The sequence below is a fragment of the Elephas maximus genome, chromosome 16 (assembly GCF_024166365.1).
Source record: "Elephas maximus indicus isolate mEleMax1 chromosome 16, mEleMax1 primary haplotype, whole genome shotgun sequence".
Classification (NCBI taxonomy): domain Eukaryota; kingdom Metazoa; phylum Chordata; class Mammalia; order Proboscidea; family Elephantidae; genus Elephas; species Elephas maximus.
In genome coordinates, this window is record NC_064834.1 from 39,337,294 (window position 1) to 39,349,541 (window position 12,248).

General features: G+C 38.0%; 1 protein-coding gene across 2 annotated transcripts in view; it reads left to right on the forward strand.

The window, feature by feature from the left end:
* The window catches only part of LIPJ (lipase family member J), a 40,937-nt gene that overhangs the window by 5,003 nt on the left and 23,686 nt on the right, over positions 1-12,248 (forward strand). Inside the window, exons 5-6 of one of the 2 annotated variants that reach the window (XM_049854968.1) lie at positions 950-1,086; positions 1,464-1,610. In XM_049854968.1, the coding sequence (XP_049710925.1) occupies positions 950-1,086; positions 1,464-1,610 (284 nt within the window). The remainder of the gene's footprint in view (positions 1-949; positions 1,087-1,463; positions 1,611-12,248) is intronic. The other variant, XM_049854969.1, reaches the window with a different exon arrangement.

Below are 12,248 nucleotides of genomic sequence, written 5' to 3' on the forward strand. Positions count from 1 at the left end.
TACTTTCAGGCAAAAATTTTCTGAATACCTTAGTTTTCATACATGGTGCTATACACCTGTGTACTCCTGTTCTTTCTCCTTTCAATGTTGCAAAAGCCATTTTACAATAGAAGCTGACATTAAATTAGTCTTGTCATTTCTAGGCCGAAGAGTAATACTTCCTTACAGGAATAATTCGTTTCCTAGCAGAAAAAGCATGTTGTGTAACAATCTAATCCCATTTTCTGTAGATCTTTTCTCTGACATTAACCAGGTGTATGACTTTTAGTCTAAATTCCCTTCAGCTCTTCGGTTATTTGAAACCAGGAATCCCTGAAGAATTAGTAAATAAGAAAAAAAAAAGAGTGATGGACCAGAGCTTATTAACTCATAATATGACATGCATTTCTTTGGTTATTTGACTTCTCAGAACACGGTGAGAGAATAAAAACAATCAGAATTAGAGAAGATGTACAAGAAGACAGCCCGAAAAGATAGGGAAGAAGGAAAAACTATTTGTCATATTAATGACTCTAAGTTACTAGTAAAATATAAAATAACAATTAGTATCAGGAAAGTTTTTAAACATACAAGGTGAATATTAAAACAATTTGACATTTATTGAGTATATCATTTAAAGTATAGGATTCCTCTACCTGAAAAACTCACATCTTATTTTTCACCATTGCCAGTTATAAAAATGTTAAGTATTGTTCCTGATTTTTAAACTGTGTTATTATAATTCTGATTTATTGCTCAATTATTGCTCTTTAATCCTGACAATTGGCATTATTTTCTGATCAATATGCATGTCACATACTGGATGAACAATAATTGTTTGATAAATAAGAAAGAATTGAGTAAATTAGTTATTCAGGGACCATTTTGAACTTACTGTTATTCTCCATGGTGTCATTTTCACATGTTATTAATTGCTTAAGGATAGCTTACTATTTTCATTTTCTTTCAGGTTTGATAACATTTTCCACCATACCAAAAGTGGCTGAAAGAATAAAAGTATTTTTTGCATTAGCACCAGTTTTTTCCATTAAACACTCAAAAAGCCCTTTAATTAAGATGGCATACAAATTGAAGTCAGTGATCAAGGTATGTTCTACCTTTCTTTTATGTAATTGATAACCGAAAGTGACAGAAATTCTTAGCTTTGGAAATCAGAAGTCTTGACTGTATATGAATTTACATGTATGAATTCAAAGTTTTGGTTTAATTTTTACTGGATTCCTGCCTTTGTTTCTACAAGGGAATAGAAGTTTACTTATAATAATCTTAGACACCTCATTGTGAGAGAAAATCCAGTTGTGAAATTATTTCTACATCCTGCTTCTAAGTTTTTCCTTCGATCTAAATTTTTTAAACTACTACAAGATAATACATTTGATTGTATGTGTAGTGAATTTACCACATCATTTCTTGAATAATTACTGTGGTGTTCCAAATACCAATAAAGTAAATTTATTTTACAGGCTTTTTCTGGAAATAAAGGCTTTTTACCTAATACATCATTTAAAAGTTTTGTTGGTTCAAAGCTGTGCCCACTACAGCTTTTTGATAAGATTTGCCTCAAAGTCTTATTTATGATCTACGGATATGATCTGAAGAATATAAATATGGTGAGAACAAGTTGTATTTGAATTGTATTTTGCCAGTCTCTGAAAAGCAGCTCTTAATAATGCTTACTCTATGCCTTGTGTATAATTCTATGATTAATCCACATATACTAGTAGTCTATCTGATTTTCTGACTGTATCAGCACTATGCAGGTAATTTGAATTAGCATGCTGGGATTATTTTTCTTACGTATTTGTCTTGCTCTCTGGAAAGACCAGAAAAAAGCCCTGAGATGGGTGTCTTTATTAGCTTTAGCTATTACGTTTTAATTTCTTGAGTCTTCTTATATTTAGATTCTTTTCTATTCCATTATTAAGGAGCCCTGGTGGTGCAGTGGTCAAAGGGCTCAGCTGCTAACTGAAAGGTCAGCGGTTCAAACCCACCAAGTACGCCACAGGAGAAAGATGTAACAGTCTGCTTCCATAAAGATTTACAGCCTTGGAAACCTTATGGGATGGTTCTACCCTGTTCCTTAGGGTCACTATGAGTCGGAATCGACTGAATGGCAATAACTCCATAACTCCTGCTCTTATACCCTGGTTCCTAACACTCCTTCCCTTTCTTGTTGATCCTTGTATAATTAGAATTATTGCCTGCCAATTATCTTCCAAGCTACCAGAATTTATCAGGCAAGGTCCTGGAGTAGGAAACTACTTTAGTGCTCAAGCTGCTATTAACAAGGTCCTTTGGATTGATCTTAAAGATGTAGACATTACTTCTAACACCTTTTCTGCACATTTAAAATTGAAATTTGGCAGAAACAATTGTAACATTTGGACAGTGATCTGTTTTTGTACCTGGCCTTTAAGAATCTCTCAATGAGAGCCAATTTATTCATTCTCTTAACTCCTTAGCACATGTTTATGCCACAAATCAGGATGATTTTATTCAACCCAAATGGGCTGTATAGTCAATTATATAAATATGAAAGATACTCTTCATAACCAAAGAAATGAACTTAGTTCTCTTTTTTTCCCATAAAGGTGTTAGCAAAGTAACTTCTTGCATAGAAGGTAGAAGAAACTAATATCCTTCTTCCTCATGTTTTTCTGTCCATATAGTGTTTTTTTATTTTTTATTTTTTTTATGCACTGTATGAAATGGAATGAACAGAAGAACCATAAATATAACATTCATTCTTACTTGCCTCATTCATCCTTTTATAGTATGTTTTGGGCACTATATGTGGGCATTGCTGTATTTTCTATAATTATACTGTGCTAGCTCTGAGAACTCTTTCTGTGGACTATTTGGAAAGATTATTCTCTTGCTTTCTACCCTTCAAGTTTGTGTATCCTTGTAGCCCTGGTTGCACAGTGGTTAAGGGCTTGGCTGCTAACCAAAAGGTTGGTAGTTCGAATCCACCAGCCACTCCTTGGGAACCCTATAGGGCAATTCTACTCTGTCCTATAGGGTTGCTAGGAGTCAGAATTGACTTGACAGCAGTGTGTTTAGTTTTTTTTATTTTGTTTTTTTTTAAATCTGGGACCAAAGTTGGCGGTGTCGTAGGTTGCAATATGGCTCATGTACAAAGTAGAAAGTTTGAAGTAGGAACATTTTATACACAGCGTGTTTCAGAACAGTAAGAGTGATACTATCAAGTAATAGCAATACTATCAAGTGATAGCTGGATTCAGTCCTCTTCAGTTTATCAAGATCTATGGGGAAGTTAGACTCTGACTTGGAATTTTTTCCAAGAGCCAGTATGAATAACCAAAAGAAAATCCTGCAGTTTTTAAGAAGGTAGTGAGCAGAATCAGAGCAATGTCACCCAGGGATGGGAAACCAGTGTAGGAGAGTTTAAAGCAAGCCATGATGCAAGAACAGGTGGCAAAAACTCTCACCAATGTAACTTGAAAAATATATCATCAGATAACTCAAAATTTTTACTTTGCCCACTTGTTATGATTGCTTGATGGCAGCTTCTAGAAAGAAATCCCAACACTTAAAAAAGAAAAATGGGCCTGAGACATCTGAGTACAATTAATGAGGATATATGGCTATGAATTTGGGTCTCTTTGAGGGAATGGATTTCTTCTTGCCTCTTTTCTAAAGCTGAAGTAGAGACTCTGGTAAACATCTCAGGTTATTCATGAATAAGCATGATGAACATCCGTGAAAGTGACTTGTAAGCTTCTTCATCCAGAAGGATGAATATGACAATGTGCTTTGGGTTGAGTAAACCTCCCATACACATTAAGGTCAATAGTAGTGACCCAGATGGAAATAACATCCAGAAAGTGACATCTAAGAAACTATATATATTGGAGTTTATCTCAAGCACAGGGAAAATTTATAATTAGAGAATCCAGTGAATACCTATGAGTTTAAATCATAGAATGTTTCTATTAAAAAGTCTGTACAGGCCATTTTAGATTGTTCTGTTAGAACTATGCTCTTGCCAGTCCCAAGTACCTGGAATTTCAGTGGAAACAAAAGAGATTTCTTTTTCAGATGCCAGGTAGCCAAATGACAAGAACGCTAAAAGGAGATGCCATAGCAATTAAAAATACAATATGAAAATTTCACATCAGGTCATGAGTGAATGGCAGAATCCAGATTTATTCTATGACCATAAGCAATTAGAGAATTTGTAAAAATATAGGACACAACTATTTCTAGACATTAGAAAACAGAAATTTTAAGACCGTGATCTCTGAGAAATGGTAAACATATGCAGTAAGCCCAGCCAAGGTTCAGGCTCTGTGCCTGGAGAAAATTAGCCAACTGTGGCCCAGGAGGGAAACCTCTAAGACAGCCCAGAAATTTTGTTGAATCAAGGAGCAAACTTTGGTGTTCAAGGAAGGTAAGGTGGCTAGAATCTTTAGGGAAGAGTTCAGAGAGCAGAGTTCCAGAAATCTAAGAAATCTTTGAGACTTTGGGTTAATATCAGTCAGTGCATGTGTGAGGTAGAACCCAATGAGGTGAGGCAAAAAACACTTCTGATAATTTCTGGGAATCTGTAAGACAAATAATTCCCAGAGCTCACACAGAGCCAAGAATCATTCAAATGGAGAGGCCTTGTTGAGTATATTTATTATTGATCTCAGAAGGACATTTTAAAACTACAAAATTGCCCCAAGAATATAGGCTTTTAGAAACCTGTACTCAGGAGATTTTTTTTTTTTAAGCCCTCAAAAGTTCAAACTAATCTGCAAGTAACTTAATTGCCTGTCAGAAAAAGTCCAGAACTCTTTAAGAAAATACAACAAGGTCAAGCACTCAATAACATAAAATTCACAATATCTAAACAGAGGAGTGCCTGGGTGGTGCAAATGGATAACACTTTCAGCTGTTTACTGAAAGGCTTCAGGTTCAGGTTCACACAGAAGCACCCTGGAAGAAAGCCTTGGCAATCAACTTCTAAAAAATTAACCACTTAAAACTCTATGGAGCATGGTTCTACTCTGATATACATACGGTCGCCGTGAGTCTGAATCCACTCAACAGCAACTGGATTGGTTTTTATAACTCATTAATAAGAAGACAAACAAACCGATAAAAAATGGATAAATATTTGTAGAGGCACTTCACAAAAGAAGTGGAGCCTTGGTGGCACAGTAGTAAAGTGCTCGGCTCCTAAGCTAAAGATCAATGGTCTGAACCCACCAACTACCCCTCAGGAGAAAGTTGTGGCAGTTGGCTTCTGTAAAGATTTACAGCCTTGGAAGCCCTATGGGACAGCTCTACTCTTAAGGGATACTGTTGAGTTAAGGAAACGCTGGCTGCTAACGAAAGGGTCGGCAGTTCAAATCCACCAAGCGCTCCTTGGAAACTCTATGAGGCAGTTCTACTCTGTCCTGTAGGGACATGAGTCACAATTGACTTGATGGCAATGGATGTTGGATTTATACTATGAGTCAAAATCAACTCGACAACAATCAGTTTGGTTTTGGGTTTTGGTTCACAAAAGTATAGCAATGTGTAGTGAGCACATAAAAAGTGCTTACGTATCAGACAAAATAAAACTACATTGAGATATCATTATACTACCTCCAGTATGAGTAAAATTAGAAAAACTGACAATCCAGAATTATGGCAACGATGTGGAATAACTAGAAATTTCATACTATGCTAGTGCGAATATAAAATGTACACCAGTGTCTTAGTCACCTGGTGCTGCTGTAACAGAAATACCACAAATGGATGGCTTTAACAAACAGAATTTTATTCTCTCACAGTCCAGTAGACTAGAAGTCTGAATTCAGGGCGCTGGCTCCAGGAGAAGGCTTTCTCATTCTGTCAACTCTGGAGGAAGGTCTCTGTGATGCATCAGTCTTCCCTTGATCTGCGAGCATCTCAGTGCAGTAACCTCAAGTCCAAAGGACACACTCTGCCCCCGGCACTGCCTTCTTGGTGGCATAAGGTCCCCATGCTCTCTGCTTGTCTTTTCTATCTCAAAAGAGATTGCCTTAAGGCTCTAATCTTGTAGAACTCATTAATATAACTGCCACTAATCCATCTCATTACATCATAGTGATAGGATTTATAATACATAGGGAAATCACACCAGATGACAAACTGGTAGGGAATCATGACCTAGCCAAGCTGACAGATATTTTCAGGGGACACAATTCAATCCAAGACGAACAGCTTTGGAAAACAATTACATAATTTTTCATAATGTTAAATATACATTTACCATGTTGTTGTTGTTAGGTGCCGTCGAGTCGGTTCCGACTCATAGCGACTCTATACACAACAGAACGAAACACTGCCCAGTCCTGTGCCATCCTTACAATCCATGCCATGCTTGAGCTCATTGTTGCAGACACTGTGTCAATCCACCTTGTTGAGGGTCTTCCTCTTTTCTGCTGACCCTGTTCTGTGCCAAGCATGATGTCCTTCTCCAGGGACTCATCCCTCCTGACAACATGTCCCAAGTATGTAAGACACAGTCTCACCATCCTTGCCTCTAAGGAGCATTCTGGCCACACTTCTTCCAAGACAGATTTGTTCGTTCTTTTGGCAGTCCATGGTATATTCAATATTCTTCGCCAACACCACAATTCAAAAGCATCAACTCTTCTTTGGTCTTCCTTATACATTGTCCAGGTTTCACATGTATATGTTGTGATTGAAAATACCAAGGCTTGGGTCAGGTGCACCTTGGTCTTCAGGGTGACATCTTTGCTCTTCAACACTTTGAAGAGTTCCTTTGCAGCAGATTTGCCCAATGCAATGCATCTTTTGATGTCTTGACTGCTGCTTCCATGGGTGTTGATTGTGGATCCAAGTAAAATGAAATCCTTGACAACTTCAATCTTTTCTCCGTTTATCATGATGTTGCTCATTGGTCCAGTTGTGAGGATTTTTGTTTTCTTTATGTTGAGGTATAATTCATACTGAAGGCTGTAGTCTTTGATCTTCATTAGTAAGTGCTTGAAGTCCTCTTCACTTTCAGCAAGCAAGGTTGTGTTATCTGCATAATGCAGGTTGTTAATGAGTCTTCCTCCAATCCTGATGCCCCATTCTTCTTCATATAGTCCAGCTTCTCAGATTATTTGTTCAGCATACAGATTAAATAGGTATGGTGAAAGGATACAACCCTGATGCAGACCTTTCCTGACTTTAAACCATTCAGTGTCCCCTTCTCCTGCCTGAACAACTGCCTCTTGATCTATGTAAAGGTTCCTCATGAGCACAATTAAGTGTTTGGAATTCCTACTCTTCCCAGTGTTATCCATAGTTTGTTATGATCCACACAGTCGAATGCCTTTGCATAGTCAATAAAACACAGGTAACCATCCTTCTGGCATTCTCTGATTTCAGGCAGGATCCATCTGACATCAGCAATGATATCTCTGGTTTCACGTCCTCTTCTGAAACCGGCCTGAATTTCTGGCAGTTCCCTGTCGATATACTGCTGCAGCCGTTTTTGAATGATCTTCAGCAAAATTTTGCTTGCTTCTGATATTAATGATATTGTTCTATAATTTCCACATTCAGTTGGATCACCTTTCTTGGGAATAGGCATAAATATGGATCTCGTCCAGTCAGTTGGCCAGGAAGCTGCCTTCCATATTTCTTGGCATAGACAAGTGAGCACCTCCAGCGCTACATCTGTTTGTTGAAACATCTCAATTGATATTCCATCAATTCCTGGAGCCTTGTTTTTCGCCAATGCCTTCAGAGCAGCTTGGACTTCTTCCTTCAGTACCATCGGTTCCTGATCATATGCCACCTCATGAAATGGTTGAACATCGACTAATTCTTTTGGTATAATGACTCTGTGTATTCCTTCCATCTTCTTTTGATACTTCCTGTGTTGTTTAATATTTTCCCCATGGAATCCTTCACTATTGCAACCCGAGGCTTCAATTTTTTCTTCAGTTCTTTCAGCTTGAGAAACGCCGAGCGTGTTCTTCCTTTTGGTTTTCCATTTCCAGCTCTTTGCACATGTCATTATAGTACGTTCTCTTCTCGAGAGGCCCTTTGAAATCTTCTGTTCAGTTCTATTACTTCATCAATTCTTCCTTTTGCTTTAGCTGCTCGATGCTCAAGAGCAAGTTTCAGAGTCTCCCCTGACATCCATCTTGGTCTTTTCTTTCTTTCCTGTCTTTTCAGTGACCTCTTGCTTTCTTCATGGATGATGTCCTCGATGTCATTCCACAACTCGTCTGGTCTTCGGTCACTAGTATTCAGTGCATCAAATCTATTCTTGAGATGGTCTCTAAATTCAGGTGGGATATAGCCAAGGTCATATTTTGGCTCTTGTGAACTTGCTCTGATTTTCTTTAGTTTCAGCTTGAACTTTCATATGAGCAATTGATGGTCTGTTCCACGGTCGGCCCCTGGCCTTGTTCTGACTGGTGATATTGAGCTTTTCCATTGTCTCTTTCCACAGATGTAGTCAATTTGATTTCTGTGTGTTCCATCTGGTGAGGTCCATGTGTATAGTCGTCGTTTATGTTGGTGAAAGAAGGTATTTGCAGTGAAGAAGTCGTTGGTCTTGCAAAATTCTATCATTCGCTCTCCGACATTGTTTCTATCACCAAGGCCATATTTTTCTACTACTGGTCCTTTTTCTTTGTTTCCAACTTTTGCATTCCAATCACCAGTAATTATCAATGAATCCTGATTGCATGTTTGATCAATTTCAGACTGCAGCAGCTGATAAAAATCTTCTATTTCTTCATCTTTGGCCCTAGTGGTTGGGGCGGATATTTGAATAATAGTCGTATTAACTGGTCTTCCTTGTAGGCATATGGATATTATCCTATCACTGACAGCGTTGTACTTCAGGATAGATCTTGAAATGTTCTTTTTGACAATGAATGCAACACCATTCCTCTTCGAGTTATCATTCCCAGCACAGTAGACTCTATGATTGTCCAATTCAAAATGCCCCATACCAGTCCATTTCAGCTCACTAACGCCTAGGATATCGATGTTTATGCGTTCCACTATATTTTTGACGATTTCCAATTTTCCTAGATTCGTACTTCGTACATTCCAGGTTCCGATTATTAATGGATGTTTGCAGCTGTTTCTTCTCATTTTGAGTCATGCCACATCAGCAAATGAAGGTCCTGATAGATTTACTCCATCCACGTCATTAAGGTTGACTCTACTTGGAGGAGGCAGCCCTTCCCCAGTTATCTTTTGAGTGCCTTCCAACCTGGGGGGCTAATCTTCCAGCACTATACCAGACAATGTTCTGCTGCTGTTCATAAGGTTTTCACGGGCTCATACTTTTCAGAAGTAGACTGCTGGGTCCTTCTTCCTAGTCTGTCTTGGTTTGGAAGCTCTGCTAAAACCTCTTCTCCGTTGGTGACCCTGCTGGTATCTGAATACTGGTGGCATAGCTTCCAGCATCACAGCAACACACAAGCCCCCACAGTACGACAAACTGACAGACCCTGAGATGTTTACCCAAGAAACCTGAAGACTTGTGTAAGCACAAAGACTTGTACTTGAATGTTTATTACAATTTTATACATAATAACCAAAAACTAGAACTACCTACGCTTCCTTCATAAATAAATGCATAAACGAGTTGTGATGTATCCATACAACTGGAATACTACTCAGCAAGAGACAGAAACAAACTAATGATACATACAACATGAATAAATCTCAAAAATACTATACTAAGCAAAAGAGTTTAGACATAAAATAATACATATGCTGTGATCTATTTCTATGAAACTCTGGGAAAGAAAAATCTAATTTATGTGACAAAAAAGTAGGTGACTTAACCCATCCTCCTGGCCTGAGAGAAACAGCTACAAAAAACCCAGGGACCAAAAATCCTTCCCTAATTGGACTAAAAACACAGAACCAGCTCCAGCCAACCATATATGATCCACAGTCTTGGGCTTTCATCCCTACAGGGAACAAGGTGGCTATTACAATGAAAAGGTAATTCTGATAGGGATCTGACCGTAATTGTTTTAGTGGATTACTGGAAAGACAAGTTTCCCAGGTCTGATATCTCTGCATATTCAACAGAAGCCCTCACTGACCCACAACGGGGAACTGAGGGCTGAAGCTCCCTCCAGACCACCTAGCCTCCTGCCTTAGGGGTCTGAGGATGGTGACACCTACCAATCTGTAGAGGTACTTGCACTGGGGGCCTAAGGTACAGCTGCAGAGCCCACCCACCAAAGTGCTTTAGGAATAGAGACACACCTACCTCACTGACACTTGGGGGAAGCCTGTCAGCATCCTACCCCCCGCCAGAGTGTGACCCCCTGCTGCTACTAGAATCTGGTGCACACAACTATCAACACTACTCCTCTAGGTGGATAGGTGACAGTCTGCACCACACACTTGGTGGCCCAAAATCAGATTCTATTCAAGAATAGTGAATGGACTCTTAGGCTTATTTATATATCTGATAACAGCCCAAACCAGCTGGTTATAGGACATAAGTGATTCAAGGGCTATAACAATCAAGATGGCGCAATCTAGTAGCTCATCTATGTATATTGAAAGAAAAAAAAAACAAGATAAGACTCAGTGAGCAAATATAAAATAAGTCACTACAATATCTTAGTGATGGCTTGGAGACAGTAGTCAATATCAAACCACATAAAGAAGCAGACCATGATTGCTTCTACAACTCCCCAAACGAAAGAATCAAAATCTTTCTCAAATGAAGATACAATGCTGGAATTACCAGATGCAGAATATAAAAAACTAATTTACAGAATGCTTCAAGACATCAGGGATGACCTCAGAAATGAAATAAGGCAATCTACAGAAAAAGCCAAGGAACACACTGATAAAGCAGTTGAAGAACTCAAAAAGATTATTCAAGAACATAGTGGAAAAATTAATAAGCTGCAAGAATCCGTAGAGAGACAGCATTCAGAAATCCGAAAGATTAACAGTAAAAGTACAGAATTAGACAATAGGAAGTGAGAGGAGTAGACTCGAGCAATTGGAATGCAGAGTAGGGGAGCTGGAGGATAACGGAATTGACACCAATATAGTTGAAAAAAACTCAGATAAAAGAATTTTAAAAAAGGAAGAAACCCTAAGAATCATGTGGGACTCTATCAAGAAGAATAACTTAGCGTGTGATTGGAGTTCCAGAACAGGGAGGGATAACAGAAGACACAGAGAGAATAGTTGAAGATCTGTTGGCAGAAAACTTCCCTGACATCATGAAGGATGAAAGGATATCTATCCAAGATGCTCATCAAACCCCATATAAGATTGAGCCAAAAAGAAAATCACCAAGACATATTATCATCAAACTTGCCAAAACCAAAGATAAAGAGAAAATTTTAAAAGCAGCCAGGGATAAAAGAAAGAAAGGTCTCCTACAAAGGAGAATCAATAAGTTCAGACTACTCAGCAGAAACCATGCAGTCAAGAAGGCAATGGGATGACATATATAGAGCACTGAAGGAGAAAAACTGCCAGCCAAGGATCATATATCCAGTAAAACTCTCTCTGAAATATGAAGGTGAAATTAAAACATTTACAGATAAACACAAGCTTAGAGAATTTGCAAAAACCAAACCAAAGCTACAAGAAATACTAAAGGAAATTGTGTGGTCAGAAAACCAATGATATCAGATACCAGCACAACACAAGGTCACGGAACAGAACATCTTGATATCAACTCAAATAGGGAAATCAAGAAAACAAATTAAGATTAATTTTAAAAAGAAAAAAATGCTCAAAACAGGAAATCATTGAAGTCAATATGTAAAAGATCACAATAATCAAAAAGACGGACTAAATACAGGTGGCATAGAACTGCTATATGGAGAGGGAAACAAGGCGATAAAGGACAATAGGTTTTTACTTAGAAATATAGGGGTAAATATTAAGGTAACCACAAAGAGGTATAAAAACTCCATAACTCAAAATGAAATCCAAGAAAAAGATAATGACTCAGCAAACGTAAATTCAACTACTATGAAAATGAGGAACACACAAATTACAAAGAAAAACGTCTCAGCACAAAAAAGTAAGTGAAAAAATGAAATTGTCAACAACACACATAAAAAGGCATTAAAATGACAGCACTAAACACATACTTATCTATAATTACACTGAATGTAAGTGAACTAAATGCACGAATAAAGAGACAGAGAGTCTCAGACTGGATAAAGAAACACAATCCATCTATATGCTGCCTACAAGAGACACACCTTAGACTTAGAGACACAAACAAACTA